This window comes from Parasteatoda tepidariorum, chromosome 6, assembly GCF_043381705.1.
Source record: "Parasteatoda tepidariorum isolate YZ-2023 chromosome 6, CAS_Ptep_4.0, whole genome shotgun sequence".
Classification (NCBI taxonomy): domain Eukaryota; kingdom Metazoa; phylum Arthropoda; class Arachnida; order Araneae; family Theridiidae; genus Parasteatoda; species Parasteatoda tepidariorum.
This window is the reverse complement of record NC_092209.1, coordinates 21,942,061-21,962,659: the sequence shown is the minus strand read 5'-3', so window position 1 is coordinate 21,962,659 and position 20,599 is coordinate 21,942,061. Positions and strand designations below refer to the sequence as shown.

At 31.7% G+C, this 20,599-nt stretch overlaps 1 protein-coding gene across 2 annotated transcripts; it reads left to right on the top strand.

Annotated features, from left to right (window-relative positions):
* The first annotated feature begins 297 nt into the window (after positions 1 to 297).
* On the top strand, positions 298 to 19,969 carry LOC107441741 (sialin-like). 2 transcript variants are annotated; one of them, XM_071182094.1, is made up of 9 exons: positions 298 to 437; positions 3,745 to 3,978; positions 6,371 to 6,554; positions 8,118 to 8,248; positions 8,319 to 8,384; positions 10,648 to 10,780; positions 12,376 to 12,531; positions 14,824 to 14,909; positions 18,008 to 19,969. In XM_071182094.1, exons 1-9 carry the CDS (start codon positions 321 to 323, stop codon positions 18,182 to 18,184), a joined length of 1,284 nt encoding a protein of 427 aa, XP_071038195.1. In that variant the 5' UTR covers positions 298 to 320; the 3' UTR covers positions 18,185 to 19,969. The 2 variants fall into 2 exon arrangements, with proteins under 2 accessions (XP_071038195.1, XP_042909067.1); XM_043053133.2 differs by having other exon boundaries at positions 8,319 to 8,468.
* Positions 19,970 to 20,599: the final 630 nt, after the last annotated feature.

Here is a 20,599-nt window from a genome sequence, read left to right as displayed (position 1 = left end):
GAAAACTATGAAACTCTCCCACGGTTAGCCTGATGACAAGGAGACTCCAACCCCTATTCCTTTACCCCTGGGGATATTTTAAGTCAGCACTGTGGTCGGTGCGAGCCTTTTGGGGAATTCGAATTGACCAGCCATCGCTGAGATTTGAACCCGGGAGGCGAGTTCTCTAACTTCTTAGCCACCACGGCTCAGGGACTAATATAGGGGATAAAGACTTCTCACTTTTTCCGTTTTTTTTTTTAATTCTTTTGAAAAGCAACACTATTGACAGACCGGTTTTACACNTTATAGGAGGAAATCTCAATGTGTCAATTATTGCCATGGTCAACAACTCAGCAATATACAATGAAACTGATCTTTCTGTGACAGATGATCTGTCTTGTCGTTCGTCCATTTATGGCTTCAATAGCACAAGTGAGGGTACAAAGCATACAAAGGTAAAACTTACAAAAATTAATAAACTTAGCAATCACGAACAAGTTATTTTAAATATTTAGAGAGTATTTTATAAATTTTACTGTACAAACATAATTGAGACTTGGAGCTAGATCAATCATTGTTAATTTCTTGTGAAACGTTATTTATGATTTTAATAGTAATAATATAACACTGGTAAATTATTTTTTTTTCATTTGCATGAGATTTTATAACAGAACTTGTATTTCGTTCACCAGGAGATGGCGCTTGGCTCCGTCTACATCACGTGATATCCGTCGAAACTATTTCGCAAGTTCTGGGAGAATGACGTGAACAACAGAGATGCCAACTTGCTCCGGACAACAAATATATATTTTAAAGTGGTAGTTTATCAATTGTGATTCTTGGTTTAATGAATTCAATTTAGTAGATTTTTATCCACCACTATTTCTAAATAATTCGTAGGATTATTATTAAAGCTGTGGTGATACAAAAAAATTAAAATTTATGGTGTTGAAGTAAAATATAATTAATGAACAATGAGAAAATCATTAAATAAAACCTAATCAAATTAGCCGTATTAATAGAATTATATAAAATATAGGATACAATCATCCTAAACAACCTAGCAATTAACTGATTAAACTTACTACCACACGTGGTGGTTAAACTAACAATTATAATGGTAGTACAAAGCTATAAAGAGTCTCTGGAAATAAAAATATTAAATTTAGATATAAGTTAATTAAGCTGAAATAAAAAAAGAAACATAATCCTAAGAAAACGACAAAAGAGTTACATACACAATTTTATTCTATCATCATATTGAGGTCACTGATACATTAAAAAATGTATATATCAAATTTTATAAACATTAGTGCAGAAATCTAAGATCAATTTAACTCATGAATTCAGTCACAAATTTTACGGATCAAAATGGATCCTGAATACTATCATAATTTCTTTCAATTGTAACGAACACATTTCACCACGTTCTTTTGAGAACAACGGCAGGCCGAAGCCTCCGCTCCTCACCGTCTCACATCATCAACTGAGGTATCAAATTACTTGAAAAGGGACGCTTCACTGTCGTTGCCACCATTCTAATACTTCCTTCCCCAATTCTCGATATAGGTGTCTCTGCCCTCGAGTTGGAATTCGGCTATATCTGCTCCTAGAATCCTGACCCATAGTCATTAGAATCTGAAGTCTTGTCCAAAAACATTATTAGAGCAAATTGTGGAGTGTGAAAAGTTCTTATCAATAAAGAGTGAAATCTGAAGTCTTGTCCAAAAACATTATTAGAACAAACCGTGGAGTGTGAAAAGTTCTTATCAATAAAGAGTGTGAAGAATTCAAAGTCTTATTAGAGCCTCAAAAAATTATTGTTACAATGTGTAACACTTATATAATGCACCACTTTATAATACTTATTAAACGCTATACCTTTTAAAAAGCAAGCAAAAATAGTTAAATATTTGGCAAACTTACTTTGTAGTTAATTACCGTTTTTTCATTATTTTGGCGTGTCCGGAGCAGTTGGCATCTCTGGAACAATTCTGAACAAGGTTTCTGTTTGGCGATCGTATGACAAAAGTAAATATTTCTCAATCTTTATGTGCATTTTTTTAGCATAATCTATTTCATAAATTTAATGCTATTTTTCTCCTTTGAGTGAATAGTTTGTCCTTTGTGAGACATTTTGCTGAGAAAACAGCAGTTTTTAAATTTAAAATATATTCAATTAGCTAGAGTAACGAAAGGTACAATAGAATTCAATGTTTGCGTTTGGCACGCATTAAGGGTTGTCTCAATTTCATGGACGGAGATGTTTCACCTCTTACTCCCTCACTGAAATAAACACAGCGTCCGAGGAGGCAGAGCGAAGTGCAAACTCCTGGTGAATGAACTGCACCTTCGTATCACTGATTTCAAGTCTGCGATCAGTTTCTCTTTCCAACATATTGTTTTTTTAAAATGATTGTGTATTTTTGTAAAAATATACAAGCTTAAAGACCTCATATTTCACAGGGGGCAGCACAAATGTTGCGATAAACTTCAAGGGAAGATTAGACATAACATTAGTTGTCCAAGAATCCATACCCGGAAATGTTATACAACGCCTAGGTTCTGTTTCTTTGTGTGCTTCTAAACAGGTCATAATTGGAAAGCTCCCCTAGCCTAGTTCGACGATATTTCCGGGTATGGGTTCTCATGCGGTTTTAATCCAGGTGATGTGCCTTAACTCCTCCAAAGGTTTGTCACAATATTTACGTAACTCCCTGCTATATATAATTTTTTTTATTCCTATAGATTTCAGAGAAAAATTGACTAAAACTGTCAGTTAAAAAAATCTGCATTAATAGAAAACAAACTAATTCCAGATTTGAAAACCACATACTCGTATTGGGCAAGATCACACGCGTTTGTATAAAGGCTATAAAAAACAATGAATAAATAAATAAGAAACTCTTTAGTGAAAATCTTTTTATGACAACAGCAGTCAAATTTTAATTACTGGTCAGAAAATGATTTTTAACGACCATTATCGAGAATAAATATCAAAAAAAGATTGAAATATCGATTCAGGAAATTTTAATACTTAATTTCAAGAATCCGGAATTTTTGGGCAGGGTCATTTTGGCGTCTAAGAAAAGACATACTCATTGCCTTCCTATTTTAAAGCATCATATTGGGCTTGGTGTTGCATTTAAACAATTTGTGAGGAAGATAATTTTTTTCAAAGAAAGTTAATTCAAAAGAGAGTTAATTATTCAGAAAAAAAATCGTGGTTAATTGCATTTATGGGCAAAATTAAACAATATGAAGACGTTTCAACGTTAGGGATTTGCTTAATTTTAAATGAGATACTATTTGTTCCATTATCCCTGAAGGTTAAACGGATTGAGGCCATTTTTAGTTAAAATAAAAATTTTTTATAAATTATACTTATAGCACTAGGTGAATCAGAATTCTTTATTTAAAACTTTTATTAGTGTAGTTTGAATGCTCCTATTTATTTATTTTTTATCTTGATTTATTCTCTCTGGGTAGAGATACTGATTCTGACGCAAATTTTGAGCTTAATTCCTCGTTCGCTTATTCTTTGATAATAATGTTCACTTGAAATCCTAAATTTCAGTGCAACGACAAAAGCTGTCTTTGTAATACATTTGCCAGCTTATTTTCCTTAATTTAACAACTTTTTTTATTAAAATAACAACTGATTTCTTATAAACTATCATAAACTCTAATTACTTTTAAAATTGCTTGATTATTCTGCAGAAATATTAATTTGCACACAGCACATTAATATTGTACCCTTAGGATGGTGAATTTCTATGGACACCTGCAACTCAAGGCATCATTCTTGGTTCTTTCTACTATGGCTATTGCTGCTTCCAAATTATAGGAGGAAGGCTCGCAGAAATTTATAGCGGCAAATTGGTATTTGCCGTCGGCACTTTCTTGGCTTCCATTATGGCAATCCTCACACCGTTGGCGGCATGGCACAGTGTCACTGCTATCGTGTTAGTACGAGTGCTACAAGGTGTGTCACAGGTAATAAAGTCATTTCCGAAAAACGTTATACGTGCAACTTAAAAAGACTATTTGAAGGGAAGGACTTTAAAACCATTTCCGGAGCAGGGCTATCAATCTGATAACTAATATTCCAAAACGATTACAAAATTTCAGTCAAATACAGTCAAAATTTTAATCTATTTGCTTCTAAACCAGTGATGCCAACTTGCTCCGGACAGTGGATAAATATTTTCGTGTGTTAGTCTTTTAATGTAAGATTCTTTAGTGAATTTGATTTATAGCCTCTATACTCAGCACTACCTTTAACACGTTCACGTCGGGAAAAGTGAAAATACTGGTACGGGAAAAGAGAACATGCTGGTAGAAGAACTATTTCAATATTAGATAATATTCGGGAGGAGTTAATCCATTCTCAACAATAACAATTCACTGTAATGAAATTTATCACGGCGAAGAAGCAATTCAGCAAAAAATTGCATCCGTTAAAAACAATTGGTAGTTATGGATTTTTATTATTCCCGGAAAAAAACTAAAAAATGAAATTTATTGTTACCAGTTTTTACTCCGGTGCGCTGCCAAGATGAGAAAATCTAACGTGACCCACCGGTGGGTTACCCCGGCGTGAACGTGTTAAATAATTCAAAGGCTTAGGCAATACATCACTTTGTTACAGTTATTCCGCATCGAGTCTTTTAAAATTTTGGTCAAATTAACCGAAAATCTGAAAACTGTCGTTAGTAGTTATTTACCGTCTAGTAAAATATTTTGTGGAATATCGGTGAAGAAGAATATCTACTATATGGCAGCTATGGGTTAATAGGGTAGAATAATTTGCCTGAAACCCTGAGCTCAAAGCTGTCGAGAACATCTGAAATGAGTTATATCTCCAAATTAGAGCGGAGCAAGAACTATCTAATTTTACTACCAGAACCCACATATCTTCTGAAAATCGGGTGGATGAGAATTTGTGTCTTAGAAAGACTTGAGGAAAGCATGCCCAGAAGTTGATGTTGAAATCTTCTTTCGAGGAAACAGGACCAAATATTGAATATGAACATGGATAAATTTTTTTTTTTTGCTTTTTTACACCGTCCCTCAAATGCATAGTGTTAATGGATTTTATTATATTGCTTAAATAATTTATGTTTAGCACTTAATACGAAGAAACGAAGGAAATTTTACACTTTTGAAACAGCTGTGATAATTTTCAATATTTGCTTGTCTTATAGTTTTACTTACTCATAACTTTTTCAATCTTATGTAGTTTGTTATCTTTCCGCATATTGAATTTCCACAATGTACCTCATACTAAATTGTTTTACTAAAATATTACGGTTTGAAGAAAAAAAATATTAACAAATATTTTGCAAAAATAGCAAGAAAAATACGAGGGTTGTTTCTTAAGTGAGGACCGCTTAAAAATAAAAACCAAACGAAAAAAAAATTTTAGGAAGCAAATTTATTTTTAAATTCTACATACGTTTCTCTTTTTTTTTTCAGCATAGTTGCCAAGTTTGTTTAGACACTCATCATACCTTACCACTTGTTTTAGAATACCCTCTTCACTCAAACTTGTCACCTGCTCCGTTAACCAAGAGGTCAAGGCAGTTTTCGCGTATTCGTCATCGTTGTAGTGATTACCGCTAAAATGGTGTTTGAAATATCGGAAAAAAATGATAAGTATTCAGCGTAAGGTCTGGGCTGTAGGGAAGGGGGTCCAAAACTTCCCTACCAAAAGAGTCCAATAAAGGTGGGATCTGAGCTGAGGAATGAGTCATTGTCATAGAGTAACAAAATTCCCTTTCTCTTACCTGCCAACTTTTAATCCTTTCCATTATAATTTTTCCCAGTGGTATTAAAATGGAATTAAAACTTCAATTTTAAGCAAACAAATACGTTGTATTTGAGAAAACTTAAGTTGACAACCATGATAGTAACGCATATTAATATATGTGCTTAATTTTTGTAAGAATAGTGGTGATCAAAATCATTTAAAAATTAAATTTATAAAGGAAAAAAAAGTATATATTTACTACCACTTTAAATATGAAAATAAAATCTTCCGGAAAATCCGGAAGAGTTGTCAGGTTTGCTATCTGCATGGCAGGGATTATTGCTATTTCTCAAATCTGCCAGTGAATGTCTGTAGCAGACAGGTTTTTTGCTGACTAAAAACGCATCACTGATTGTATCTTGTGCATAGCTAGTGATTTGTTACATTTGAACTATTGAAAGACACATAAATGACCGTACAGTTGTTCCCAAGGAACGACGCAAGCACTCATAGCGAATCACATTTCCCTTATTAGTGTACACAACAAAACGTCTCTAACTTAAATAACAACCTTCGTATTAAGCAATTTATATTTAAAATATGAGTGTTGATTGAATGTTTTTCATCTGCTTTCAGAGTGCGATGCTTCCATCATTGTACACTGTCTTCAGTAACTGGTTTCCTGATTTTGAGAGAGGAACTTTAGGTGCTGTTGTCGGAAGTGGGCTCAGCATTGGAACACTAACTGGAATGAGCATATCTGGACTTCTTTGTAACTCAGATTTATTTAATGGATGGCCTTCAGTTTTCTACTTATTTGGTAAATATTTTTGCATTATATTCTATTCTGCGAGAGAAAAATTCGATAAAAAATATAATTTTTTTCTTGCTAATGTCAAAATATTTCAAAAAATGCTCATGTGAAAACCATATTAAAAATAATTATGATAATCAGTTTTATAATGAATGTTTGTGGAAATTTTCTTTTTAGAATTTAGTAGGTTTAAAATTAGAATTTATGTAAATTATTATGTTATTATAATGTTCAGAATTTAGTAGGTTTAATGATTAACTGGACAAGCTCGCCAAATCATTAAATTACGATAAAACAGCTGAAATGGTACATATTTGAATGCAATTTTGGACAATGGCTAAAAGAAAGCTAATATTAAAATACTTTGAAAAATGAAAGTACCAGTTCGAATAACGACAAGAAGACCCTTAAGGATATTGAAGCGCCTCTAGTTGCCTACGATAACATTTTTGGTCATGGGCAGCTGTTTAATTCTAGAAGTGCCGTTGGGGTCATATTGATGTTATGTTATTTTTGAAAATACACGTAAGTTTCGAAGCTCATGGTTTTATTTTTTCCTAAATTGTTTTTAAGTTCCATCAAATTTCCATGGCTTTCTGTTGATTAATGAAATAAATAATTATGGAAGTACCTCAAACAGCCAAAAGGGGATATTTTGAACCTCATGAAAAACGTTAATTTTGGTGTTTTACTTCTGCTTTGGATTTTGCAGAGCTGCAAACATTATGAAGATGAATTAGATAGCAGAAATTAGGGTCAACAGAGTTTTTAAAAAAATGTCCAGTGCAATAGTTTTCGTGAAACTGTTAGGTATCCTTGACTCAATTACAGAATTTATTTATTTGAGTTCTTATTGCATAATAATTTGGTTATTGAATCTAAAAGAAACCATTCAAATGCTGGTTATAAGCATCTATATTTGTTATTATCATAGACAAGAAAGTATTGTCTGGGAACAGTTATTGTCATGTAAATAATTAAAAAATTTCAATGTATGAAGTTCAGACCAGATAATTTTGATTTCAACTGATACAAAATCCAAAGAAATTTTTTTTATCTTATTTAATTATTTATTTTTGAAAATGGCTATCTTTATTTGTGCAAATAGAAAAACGGGCATTACGAATTGTCGTAGAATGTTCTAATGTCGACAGTGACCCTCCTCGTGCTTTGAACTATCTGTATTCCAAATATCATAGCTTTCGGTCGGATGGTTTAAGAGTCTATGAAGAACAAACACACACACGCATTCATTTTTATTTATATGGATAATAATATAAATAACTTAGCGTTAATTCTTGCTGACATTGCTTTTAATTATTTAATTTTGTTACAAAATATAATGAATATTTAACACTAAATTTACATTAATAAAAAGCTGGAAAAAAAAACCTGCAATAATATTTACGATATTATCCGTTAAATAAAGATATCTAGTCGATGTTTATTTTTTCTTGATATTTTTGTTTTGTTTCTCTTTGGCAAATGTAGGTTCTTAGCCAATCACAAAACTGTTACCCGCATTTAATACAAACCAATTCCTGAAACCGATCATCCTCTTTTTTGAAGGTTTCTTAAACTGTCTTATGGCTATTTTCTGGTGCATGCTGGTTACAAACTCTCCTACCACTCATCCTTTGATAACGGAAAATGAATTAAAGTATATAATTTCCAATCAACGATCAGATATGAATACCCAGGTATATTACCCTGACATTATAAAAGACAACTCTTTAAATATTCAAAATGAGACACGTATCTTTTTAACAGGTTCCACCCTTGCCTTGGCTGAAAGTTTTGACGTCAATACCATTCATAGCTCTTATCATAACTCAGGTTGGTTCTGAATGGGGCCTTTATATTATCCTGAATGATTTACCCACCTTTTTTGCGACAATATTGCATTTTGATATAGAAAAGGTTGGTGTTAAATACTATGCGTTATTTATAATCATTCTGAAATATTTTTTTCACGTGCTATTCACTATTCTTTATTTTCTTAGTTATGAATGTGATGTAAAAATGTATTGTATTTGTAATATTATTCTTTTTTTTATTTGGTTCGATGCACTAAAGTCTCTTTTAGGCGGACCCGGAATAAATTTCAATTCCGTCAAAAACGAAGGTGTTTAAAACTCTTTTGTAAATAATATAAATTTAGTTTGTATAAGTCAAAAACTGCCAAATGCCAAAAACGGAAAGTTTTTTTTAATGGCAGGCACCGAATTTATCGTTCTCAGCCATGGAAGATGGCGACAGGTGTTGTTCATTTTGCGTTGCTTGCTGAGCACCTTATGACCAAAGTCACGGAGGCGAGCAACATTACCCACGGCACACTGTCACAGAAACCCTTTAATAGGGTAGGCCACATTCACACCTCACGCACAACTGAGGACAACACACAGAGAGAAACATCCATGCCCTGCGCTGGATTCGAACCCGCAGTCATTGGATTTGCAGTCAGGCACGCTAATTGCTCAGCCATCTGGCCGGCGGAACGGCATGACTTCAGATTGTCCTAAAAGTAGTTTAATCAATAAGGTATGAGATATAATTATACCAGTACATGTTTACATCGTACTATATTTAAAAAATGGGCTAAGGGTGACTGTCTGGAAACATCTTTGAGGATAATCTGAAGTCATGCCATCACAATTTTGTTCTTCTGCAGAGAGGATGGCTCTTCCTCTTTGGTACCCTAACGACCGACGTGAAATCCGATCAAGCACTCCTTTCTCTAGCTGAGTAAAACGATCTCTCACCCACTAACTGATCGCAGTGATTGATGCTTGACAACGGTGATCTTCTAGAAACCATGTCTTACCATCTTACTTAGAAACCGTCGTCGTGGGAGGATAATCAAACGAAGGAAAAGACATGAGAAACATGAATGCTAGGAGTAGGTTTGGTATCCCTGTTGTTAGAAGTTTTAGAAATTTAAAGTGAAATATAAAGGTTCCCAATTATTTGGAAGAAATGGAATGCTTAAAATTTCATAAATTAACCTAATTATTAGATTTTACAGAATTTAAAAAGAATATCTGAAAAGAAAAAAGTAAAATAATAGAGTCCCATCGGTATCTTTTGTTTTCGAAAGCAGCAAGCGTCGCAATAAAACAATGATAAGAGTAATTGGATTAAAAATTCATGCTACTTTGATTCAAAACTATTGATTCAATATTTCAATTTGAAGTAATGTAATATGTACTGTAAAAAATCTAATTGAATAGTTCTTCATATGAAAGGAAAACCTAATTTATTTATTGCCTGATGGGAGAACTTCATACGCTTCAAAAATATACAAAAATGGAAAGACAGTTGGATATTTCGAGCGCATCAAAAATAGGCATCCGTTTTCAAGACTACAAACGTGAATGTAACGAAATAAAAATGATTTGGAAAAAAAAAACGTAAAATTGCCAACAAAAAATGGAAAGATAAAGGCAAGAAACAAACACTAGAAAAACCAGAGAAGCCGAGGAACAAAGAAAGATCTAAAAAAGAACCCGAAAACATAGTGGCATACCTGTCAACTCTTCCGGATTTTCTAGAAGATTTTATTTTCATATTTAAAGTGGTAGTAATTATATACTATTTTTTCTTTTATAATCTTAATTTTTAAATGATATTGATCACCACTATTCTTTCAAAAATTAAGCACTTATATTAATATGCGTTACTAACTTGGTTGTCAACTTAAGTTTTCTCAAATACAACGTATTTGTTTGCTTAAAATTTGTCAACTTAAGTTTTCTCAAATACAACGTATTTGTTTGCTTAAAATTGAAGTTTTAATTCCATTTTAATACCACTGGGAAAATTCATAATGGAATGGATTAAAAGTTGGCAGGTATGCAGTGGCTGAGAGGCAAATCAGAGTAAAAAAAAATTTTTTGATGATCTTGAAACATGTCGACTTGCATTTCAATTTGGTATATTCTTAAAACGTATGAAATTTTTCAATTAGGTACTATCTTACCACTTCAGTTTCTTGGGATTACTTATTCAATTTATTCTGATTTATTGATTTGATAAACAATCAAGCAACATTCATAGAATTAATCATATTTTTATATATAATTTAAATATTTTTTTTTAGAATGGAATTCTCTCGTCAATCCCATTTCCAATAAAAGCTGTGATCGCTATTACTGTTGGATTTACCTCTAACTTATTGTTACGTAAGGGTTACGCCACAGTAAATTTCATCAGAAAATTTTGCACCGTGTTTCGTAAGTTAGTTTCCAAATATCAAATGTAGTTTTGCACATGTAATGTGGAAGGCAAAATATTATTGATAAAAATGAAATTTATAAGTTAGCGTCCAGCGTGGAAGTTTTTTTCTTCCAAAATATAAAAACTGTCACCTCATTTATTTCATGATTAAGTTTTGTATTAACACGTTGAATGCCATGGGGTCACCGGTGACCTGCCCTGAGTTTGTTCGTAGCGCCATGGGAGCCACCGGTGACCGTCGAAGCCAAGAAACACAAAATTCGAGTAAATTTTTAATGCTTTTAATTTTTTAATATTATTATCGTTACTAAAATGGTTTGAAGAAATTAATGCAATATAGAATGCACAAAAATAGTTTTATTTATCTACACAGAGATGCAAACTCGTTTCGGACAGCGAATAAATATTTTCAAGTGGTAGTTTATTAATTGTGATTCTTGGTTTAATAAATTAATTTCATTCGATTTTTATACACCACTATTTCTAAACAATTCGTAGGCTATTATAATTCACCATTTTTTTCATGTATGACATGTTAAACCTTTTAAAAAAACTAGCAAAATCTATCTAATATTTGCAAATTTAGTTTGTAGTTATTCACCGTATGCCCAGTCGGGCAAGCCATGTAAAATTAGTGTGAATTAGATTCCTAGTATAGTAGCCTTATACGATGGGAGTATCTCTTTCAACACTTTGCAATCTGCTGTGTTCCTTATAATGGAACATCAAAATTACCCTCCCATCATCTCTTTATATTCACTCAACTCTTTATATTTTAATGCTTAGTAACTATATTATCATACACTTATTTGTTATTATGTAAAAATATTGTATTAGGTATAGCGGAAAATTCCGTCCATGAATACAAGGATGCAAAAGGTGGCTTTATATTAAAAAAAAAGTGACAGGGCCCTCATATCTCTGATGCATCAAATCTCTCTCATATATCTGATGTATCGCTTAGTTCTGTTGGATATTTTCGTTACAAGTTTGTTTATGTATGCATGTCTTTTGCATCATATTTTCAGTGCTGCGAATCACTACGCTTTTGAAAATATTTAACAGAGTGGTGGACACTTAGCAATTAAACCTTTCAGAACGTTTGATAATTTTACAATCATTTCAAAAGCCTCAACATAGAAAGAAACGGTTTATTTTTTATCGGAATTACATACATTTGCAGGCTTATAAACCTTTGTAAAATAGAAGAGAAGGTAACACAATACATTTAGGGTAACAGTGGGATTCGAACCAGCTACCTCCACTCTTTGCACAACGATTGGCTGGCGATACTGCTCGGCCAGGAAAGCTGAGGAAGAAGCTACATACCTGCCAACTTTTCCTCAAGTCCTCACATCCGAAATAAAAAAGATGAAGTACTTGTATAAAATCACCAAACAATTTGTTCCTCAGTAATATCAATGCAGCATTTATTTTATTAACAGAAACGTTGCTTATCATGTTATATCCCATCATCAATATACGTATATTTATGCCTCCCCCATGAAAAAAATTAATTTTTGTGTACTTAAAATTTCTTATTCAGTTCATGTCGTTAGTTTGTAGTCAAATAATCATGAACTCTTTACAGCATTTTTATGGTTTTCGGCTGGATTAGTTGGTGTTTGCTTAGCTGGATGCAATGCTGTACTCTCTACCATTTTTTTCATCTGTTCTGTACCCATCATAGGATTTGCCGTTTGTGGTTATAATATTAATCATTTAGATTTATCTCCAGAATATGCAGGTGAGTATATTGGTTTGAATACAATCGCATTTGTATTGAATAAATATTAAGATTTTCCCGGGACAGAATGGTACCACGGCGTATATAAATCTTAGTTGTCCACTCCTTTGTACAATAAGTAAATAACTATAAATTGTGAAAAGCGTTTGCTGTTAATTCATTAATACTTTTTTATAAAACTCCAATGTTCCCACGAGAGAACCCTGAAATAATAAATTATTTTATTACATTTCTCTATATTCTCATGGCATGAAATTCTTAAGAAATAATTATAAAGTACCTTTCTCAGTTCTTTTTTCTTTAACAAATCATGTACGGCAAAATGAGAAATATCTGATTTATTGTTATCTTAATTTATATACATTTAATCTCAATTGTTATTTTTCTAGGTATGTGATACCCATTTTGCTAAAAACTATAATTTTGAAGTGTGTAAGCGTTTGACTAAAAACGTGTTGCATAGTTTTTATTCATATCTTTGATTTTTTTACGTACTTGATGAGCAGTTCACTAACTCTATAATTCATTTACGTAAGTGATGCACATTGGTATGTGATTAAACTACAATTCCTTTACATGATACACATTTGATTCAAAAGTACGATTCCTAAATGATTAGATTGAGGAACATTGGACATTTGTTCTATATGATACGCATTTAACTTGAATATATAATTCTTCTACGAATATAAAATACATTTGTCTGAAAACTATAACTTTTATGTGTGTATACGCTCAGATCTAAAAACGCTTTACATAAATTTGGTTCTTATCCATGATTTTTTTATGTATTTAATGCTCAGTTCACTGAAACTATAATTCATTTGCGTATGCGATATAAATTTGTTCGTAATTCACATTGGTAAGTGAACAAAGCTATAATTTCTCTGTATGATACACATTTGATTCAAGATTTTTCTGCGTTTGGATTGAGAAACATTGGATATTTGTCTCAAAACTATAATTCCTTTACTTATATGATACGCATTGAATTTGAAAATATATTTCCCCTACGAATGTAATAAACATTTTTCTCAATACTATAATTCGCATTTGATTGAAAAGTAAAAGAATTCTGTGACTGTGATAGTCATTTAGCTAAAAACTCAAGTTACGTGATAGACCTTTGGCTCAAGACTATGATTTCTTGACTTGCAAGATACATTTTTTGTTCAAAACTGTGACTATAGTATACGACTATACTTCGACTGTAGTGGTCGAAAAAGCAAAGCGAATACATTAAATTTATCTTTTATTTACTTTATTAAAAAAAAAGCTGATTTATTTTGAAATTTTCGACATACGATAATTCTAAGATGTACCAATTTTATATCCATATGGCACATACATTTAACGCAGAATTTTTATTAATGATATTTTTCATTAGTTAGGTAGTAATTTAGGTCAAAATAAGTTTAAAAAAATATTATATTTATCATTATAATTACTTATAGGCCGACCGAAATGTGTAGGGGGCAGGGAAGTGTCATTGCATCAGAAAGGTTCTGGGTTTGAATCCCAGGCAAGGCATGGATGTTCCTTCCTTCTCTGTACTATCGGTCTTCACTGGGGGAGCGACGTTGGCCCACCTAATGTGGTGCCCCTGAAAGAGAGGCCAGCAAATTCGCCCTGTATATACCTGAATTGACGGATGTTAACACAGGTGGGCATTGGAAAAAAAATTTAAAAAAATAATTGCTTATAGTTATGAAATACAGTATGAAACTCCGTTGGCTTTTTCTACATCAAAGGTAAAATCTTCCAAACACGACTCACTTCTAAACAATAATTTTCCAAATTTTCACTTCTTTGCACTTATTAAAATCTAAGAGAAGCGGATATTCATTATTCAAATTTCCTTAATTACTAACTAACTTGATGTTAATGACTTAAATAATTAACCCTTTGCAATCAAAGTTCCATAAATTATAGGCACCATAAGTTACCTACCACTATTAATGCCAAATTTTTACACTTTGATGCTTAGTAACCATTGAAATTGTGCAAAATGTATTTTGTCTTGCTAACTTAGTGGTTGCGTCCTTTATTTGAATGCAGAAAGAACCTCGATGGCAAGGGTTACAAAAATCATTTCTTGAACACTTATAAAATGATAGTGATAAATTAACATTACTTATCTTTTCCATAATGTAGAAAGCTGCTTATATTTTATTATTAAAAGAAAACTACTGGTAAAGGAATGACTAGAAATTTTAAAAAAAAGTTAAAATCAATATCATATTTGAATGGAGAATACTTGATAAGAATAACGTTTATTCTTTTATATTCTAGGTACATTGTACGGTATATCCAATACTTTTTCAAGTATGATGGGATTTTTAGCGCCTATGTTTGTAGGGTATATTACTAATGAACATGTAAGTTTTAATAACATGAACATTACTTATACAAAAAGTATCTAATGCAAATGAAAGACTTCAGGGCAATATAGTGATATGAAGCATTTTTACCAAATGCTCTGATAACTAGATGACTTAATACATAGAAATATTTTAGCACTTATAAGGAAATTATAGTTTTTTTTTTGACTGAAGGCTTTAAAAAACCTTTATTGCACAATTTGAAAATGTGGCTTGTCATTACATTGCTCCAGATTCATATAAGAGGAAAATGGTTGCTGATTTTAAAAAGTTGCTGATTTAAGGAAGTTACTGATTTTATACCATTGAATAGGTTTTGCGGTTTTAATTAATCGCCACTCTACATTTTTGGTCACCTGTGGCATCCCTGCAGAATGAACAAATATGAACTTGCACAACTATTTAAATAAGGATACAGACTTCGTAATGATTTTGTTTAGCACAACCAACAAATATTTCGAAGATGGATGATCTTAATCAGGTTATGATGGATTTAAGCGTCGACAATATTTTAAATTTTAATTTAAAGCTTTTACTTTTTCTTTACATTTCTTCAGACATTAATTTCCAAGGGCAAACCAATAGACAGCTGAGAACGATTTATGCTTTTGCTGTTTCTGTACATGAAAAAAAAACATAAAAACACATTGATGCCAACCAAAAGTACAAGCTTTCCCCTACATTTATAGTGAAAATGAATTAAAAATTAAACAGAAAGTTATATTTCAGCTCTTATAACAGCACAACATACCTAAATATGTGGTGATATAAAATGCTTACGCAAAGCTTTTCTTTTTAACTGGCAAGCAAAACTCCCGGCAAATGACGGCAATATGTATTTAATTTTATCTTTAACACGTTGAATGCCCCACTAATTTCACATGGTGTGCCATCACCTCCTACATCAGAAAGCCTCCACACGGTTTTTCATAAGTAGTCTGAGCAGACTATTTTAAAAGTGAAATGAAATTGATTGAGAAAAATTCATCGTGATTGAGAAAAATTCATCATGTATATTTGAGAATTAAATCTTTAGTGGTAGACAAGTAAATGAGACAAACCAATTATAGTCATAAATTAAACAAATTTTTAGACATATATTTGGTACCACTTTCTTATTTTTACAAGATTTCGTATTAAGGGGCTCGTTCATTAGCTGATTTACTTTCATAGTGGTCTAATCGGACTACCTAAGAAAAACCGTGAGGAGGCTTTCAGTTGTAGGAGACGTTGGGGGTGCCCGTCTGGTCAAACGGTTAATTACTACAATCTAAAATTGCAAACATTAGGCAAAGTTTGATAGTTTTATAAAAGATTTATGACTTAACTGAAAAAAGTGGTGAATTATATAAGCCTACGAATTGTTTCGAAATAGTGGTGGATAAAAATCTACTAAATTGAATTTATTAAACCAAGAATTGCAATTCATAAACTACTACTTGAAAATATATTTTCGCTGTCTGGAGCAAGTTGGCATCTCTGTGTATATAAATAAAACTATATTTGCGTGTTCTACTTTGCTTTAATTCCTTCAAACCATTTTAGTAGCAATAATAATATATAAAAAAAATTAAAAATTTACTCGAATTATGTGTTCCTAATAATCTTGACCTCGCCGGTAAACGGTGACCCTCGTGGGTCTACGAACTAACTCAGTGCCGGTCACAGGTGACCCGCATGGCATTAAACGTATGAAGCAATTTAAGTACCGAGGCGATCAAAATTATTTAGGATCAAATTTCAATGAAAATTTCCCTGTAGGAAAATAAAAATGCCTCTTAAACCAGGAATGCCAAGAGCGACTAAAATGTAAAAAGTGGTGATTATTAAAAAGCAAAAATCTATTAAAAGAGTTTAAAATTCGCAACTTCTTCTAGAATATTTCTTTCAGGTTACTATCAAAAAAGTATGAAAAGAAATTTTTTTTTAATATGAATAATTTTTAATGTGTGTCATGGAGGTAATTATAATTAAATAAATTGAGGAAATAAAAGTAAATTGACATTTTGTCACTTCTTAAATTTTTCGTTACCTGTGCATTACTGTCTAAACAGAAAGTTTCATAGTTCAGATAAAGATATTTTTTATTCAAGGTGTATACATTTCCCTATACTACGAAACCCTCCCAAGACTACGATACCCTCCCAAAACTACGAAAATCGGTTATTGCATCGAAAATATTAACTGCCAACTCGGAATTTATTGCATTTTTCAACATTTTGTGTGGTAGTTAAATTAAAGAATGCAAAAGTGCACTAGCCCAACAAGGAGTACATTTATGGAATCTTTTATGTACCGCAGAACCATTTAAATGTCTTGTTAATCATTAATATATATATATATATATAAAAATATATATACAATATATATATATATATATAANTATGTATATATATATATATATATATATATATATATATATATATGATACAAAATTGAAGTACTACTTAATAAAAATTAGGGAAAATACTGAAAAATATTCCCGATGACCTCTTAAGTCACGTACAGAAAGGGAAACGTTAGTATTTACAATTGGTCCATTAAATAAGTCGAGGGATGTTTTTTGCGTATGTTTAAAACTGACTACTCAATACCAGAACATAAATTTCTCAAATTTTAGCATCTCACATTAATATATGTATGAGCAGGATGGTTCATTCTTAGTGCTCAAAAGTATTAATCTCTCCTCATTGAAAGCGATAAATTTGGCCTTTTGGTAGAATATTGTCTAATTGAGTGTTATTAGAACTGAAGACCTTAGTGGAGGAAGCAAGTGAGTGACATTTTCTGAGGCATTTATTAATCACTGAAAATAGCATAAAGTGATAGCCTCAATATGGGAATGTTTAATGTACCTGAATTGTTTTTTGATAGTGTTACATAAAATAAAACAAATGGTTATCAGCCTCCCCCCCCCACTCTAATTATCTACAGTAAAGTAGTTTGGTTATCACTTTTTCTTCTGATCCTCATTATAGCCACTCTGAAAATGTAACTTACTTCAATTCTTTTAATTCTTTCTCTCAGCTATCCGATTAGATAAGATACAAATATCATTACAATAAACATGTTAATATGAATTTCCTTACTTTCAGCAAAGTTTTCAGGAATGGTACACTGTGTTTGGAACTGTCATTGCTGTTCTCTTATTTTCATCTGTGATTTTCTCTGTCTTTGGGTCTACGAAGAAGCAAAATTGGATAGATACAGAACCAGAAGTTAAAGCAATTAAACAGACTCTAATCTGTTACAATACTCTTAAACAGACATAAGAATATCTTCATAATAAGTTCGCATGTATTTTAACAAGTTGAATGCCACTCTAATTTTACATGGCTTGCCCGTATAGCCACAACGGTAAATAACTACAAGTTAATTTATTACAAGTTAATTAGACAGATTTTGCGAGTTTTTTTAAAAGGCTTAGCATAACATATTTGAAAAAAGTGCAGAGATGCCAACTTGCTCCGGACAGCAAATATCTATTTGAAAGTGGTAGTTTATTAATTGTGGTTCTTGGTTTAATTAATTCAATTTAGTGGATTTGTTTCCACCACTATTTTTAAATAATTTGTAAGCTTATCTATTTCACCATTTTACCGTACTATCGTCATGCTATACCTTTAAAAAGCAAGCAAAAATAGTCAAATATTTGAAAAATTTAGTTGTAGTTATTTACCACTTTCTTAATTATTTTGGCGTGTCCGGAGCAGTTAGCATCTCTGAAAGTGGTGAGTTATATAACACTACGAATTGTTTAGAAATAATGGTGGATAAAAATCTACTACATTGAATTTATTAAACCAAGAATCACAATTAACACCTTGGACGCCAAGCTAATTTTACAGGTCTTGCCCTTCAGGCCACAGCGGTAAATAACTACAAACTAAATTTTGCAAATATTAGACAGATTTTGCTAGTTTTTATAAAGGTTTAGCATGACATAACCAGAGATGCCAAGTGCTCCGGACACGCCAAAATAATTAAAAATACGGTAAATGATTAAAAAGCTAATTTTGCAAATATATGACTATTATTGCTTGCTTTTTAAAAGGTATTGCATGATATTAGTACTATAAAGTGGTGAATCATATAAACCTACGAATTATTAAGAAATAGTGGTGGATAAAAATCCACTAAATAGAATTTATTAAACCAAGAATTCCAATTGATGAACTACCACTTTAAAATAAATATTTACTGTCGGGAGCAAGTTTGCATCTCTACATAACTGATGAAAGTGGTGAATTATATAATCCTACGAATTGTTTAGAAATAGTGGTGGATAAAAGCCAAGTAAATTGAATTTATTAAACCAAGAATCACAATAATTAAGTAAGTTTTAAATAAATTTTCTGCAATTCTATTAAAGAGTGTAAATTTTATAGTTCTATATCATGTTATACGATGTCAGCCAGCTGTTTTTCGCTGCCTACGTGAAAGGTCAGTGTCAGCAAGCGGTGGCAGACGCAGCCTAAATGGAAAGTCCAGTGTCAGCTAACGATGGCTGACGCGGCCTTCAACGTGTTAATAAACTACACTTGAAAATATTTATTCGCTGTCCGGAGCAAGTTGGCATCTCTGGGTATATAAGTAAAACTATTTTTGTGTGTTTTATATTGCATTAATTTCTTCAAACCATTTTAGTAACGATAATAATGTAAAAAAATTGGAAATTTACTCGAATCATGTGTTTCTAATAATCTTGGCTTCGCTGGTCACCGGTGACCCCCATGGAGCTACGAATAAACTCAGTGTCTGTCACCGGTGACCCCCATGGCATTCAACGTGTTAAGGAAGAACTTGTTTCTAAAACAGTCGAATTTCTATAAAGGATTCCTATGATAAGCTGTTAAAAGCGATACATTTGAAGTTTTTGTGGAGCAGACATGGGAAAATGAATAGGTTTCACAGGTCAAGTTTGTTATGGAGATGGTTTTAGCATACCACCCGTTATTTAAATGTATCTTAAAAAGAACCATACAAATACAAAAATAATAAAACGTTATAGTTAAACTGAGAGATTAAAAAAGAATAAACTTTCGAGTTGACGTCAATGAGTCCGATTGGTTTATCTTTTCCTTTTAAAATGCTAACAAAATATGTACATCAATATTTTCAACATTGCTGATTTATAATAATTACGACCAACAATACGCATAAATAATTTACATGAACATACATTAGTTCTAACTCTATTATTTAAAATTAATAAATTTTTTGTAGGGTTAAAATAATTTTCGCTTACAATTTTAAAATCAATTGTTATTTCGCTACCACTACAAAGAATCTTAACCAGAAAGTGAAAAAACGGCAATTATGCTAATGATTGTTCGAAGCTCTTCAGAAAAATCAAAAAATTTTTTTTTTAATTTGTAGGCGCTTTTTCAAGAAGGGATAAGTGTACATAACAATCTTAAAAATTAAATTAAAGGGGTGAATTTTCGAAAGCATGATTATAAGTCGCCAAAAAATAAAATTACATACATATATAAAAAAAAACTAACTTCAGAAAAAATCAAACAAAAATTTGTTTAATTTTTAATACAACGTTTTATTTTCCTATTAGACAATACACAATTTTTTTATTATGAAAAAAAACAGTAATAAAAAACTCAATGTATTTATGATTCCTCTTCCGCGCGAATAATCGTATTATACAGGACTGCCAACTAAAAACTAAAGCT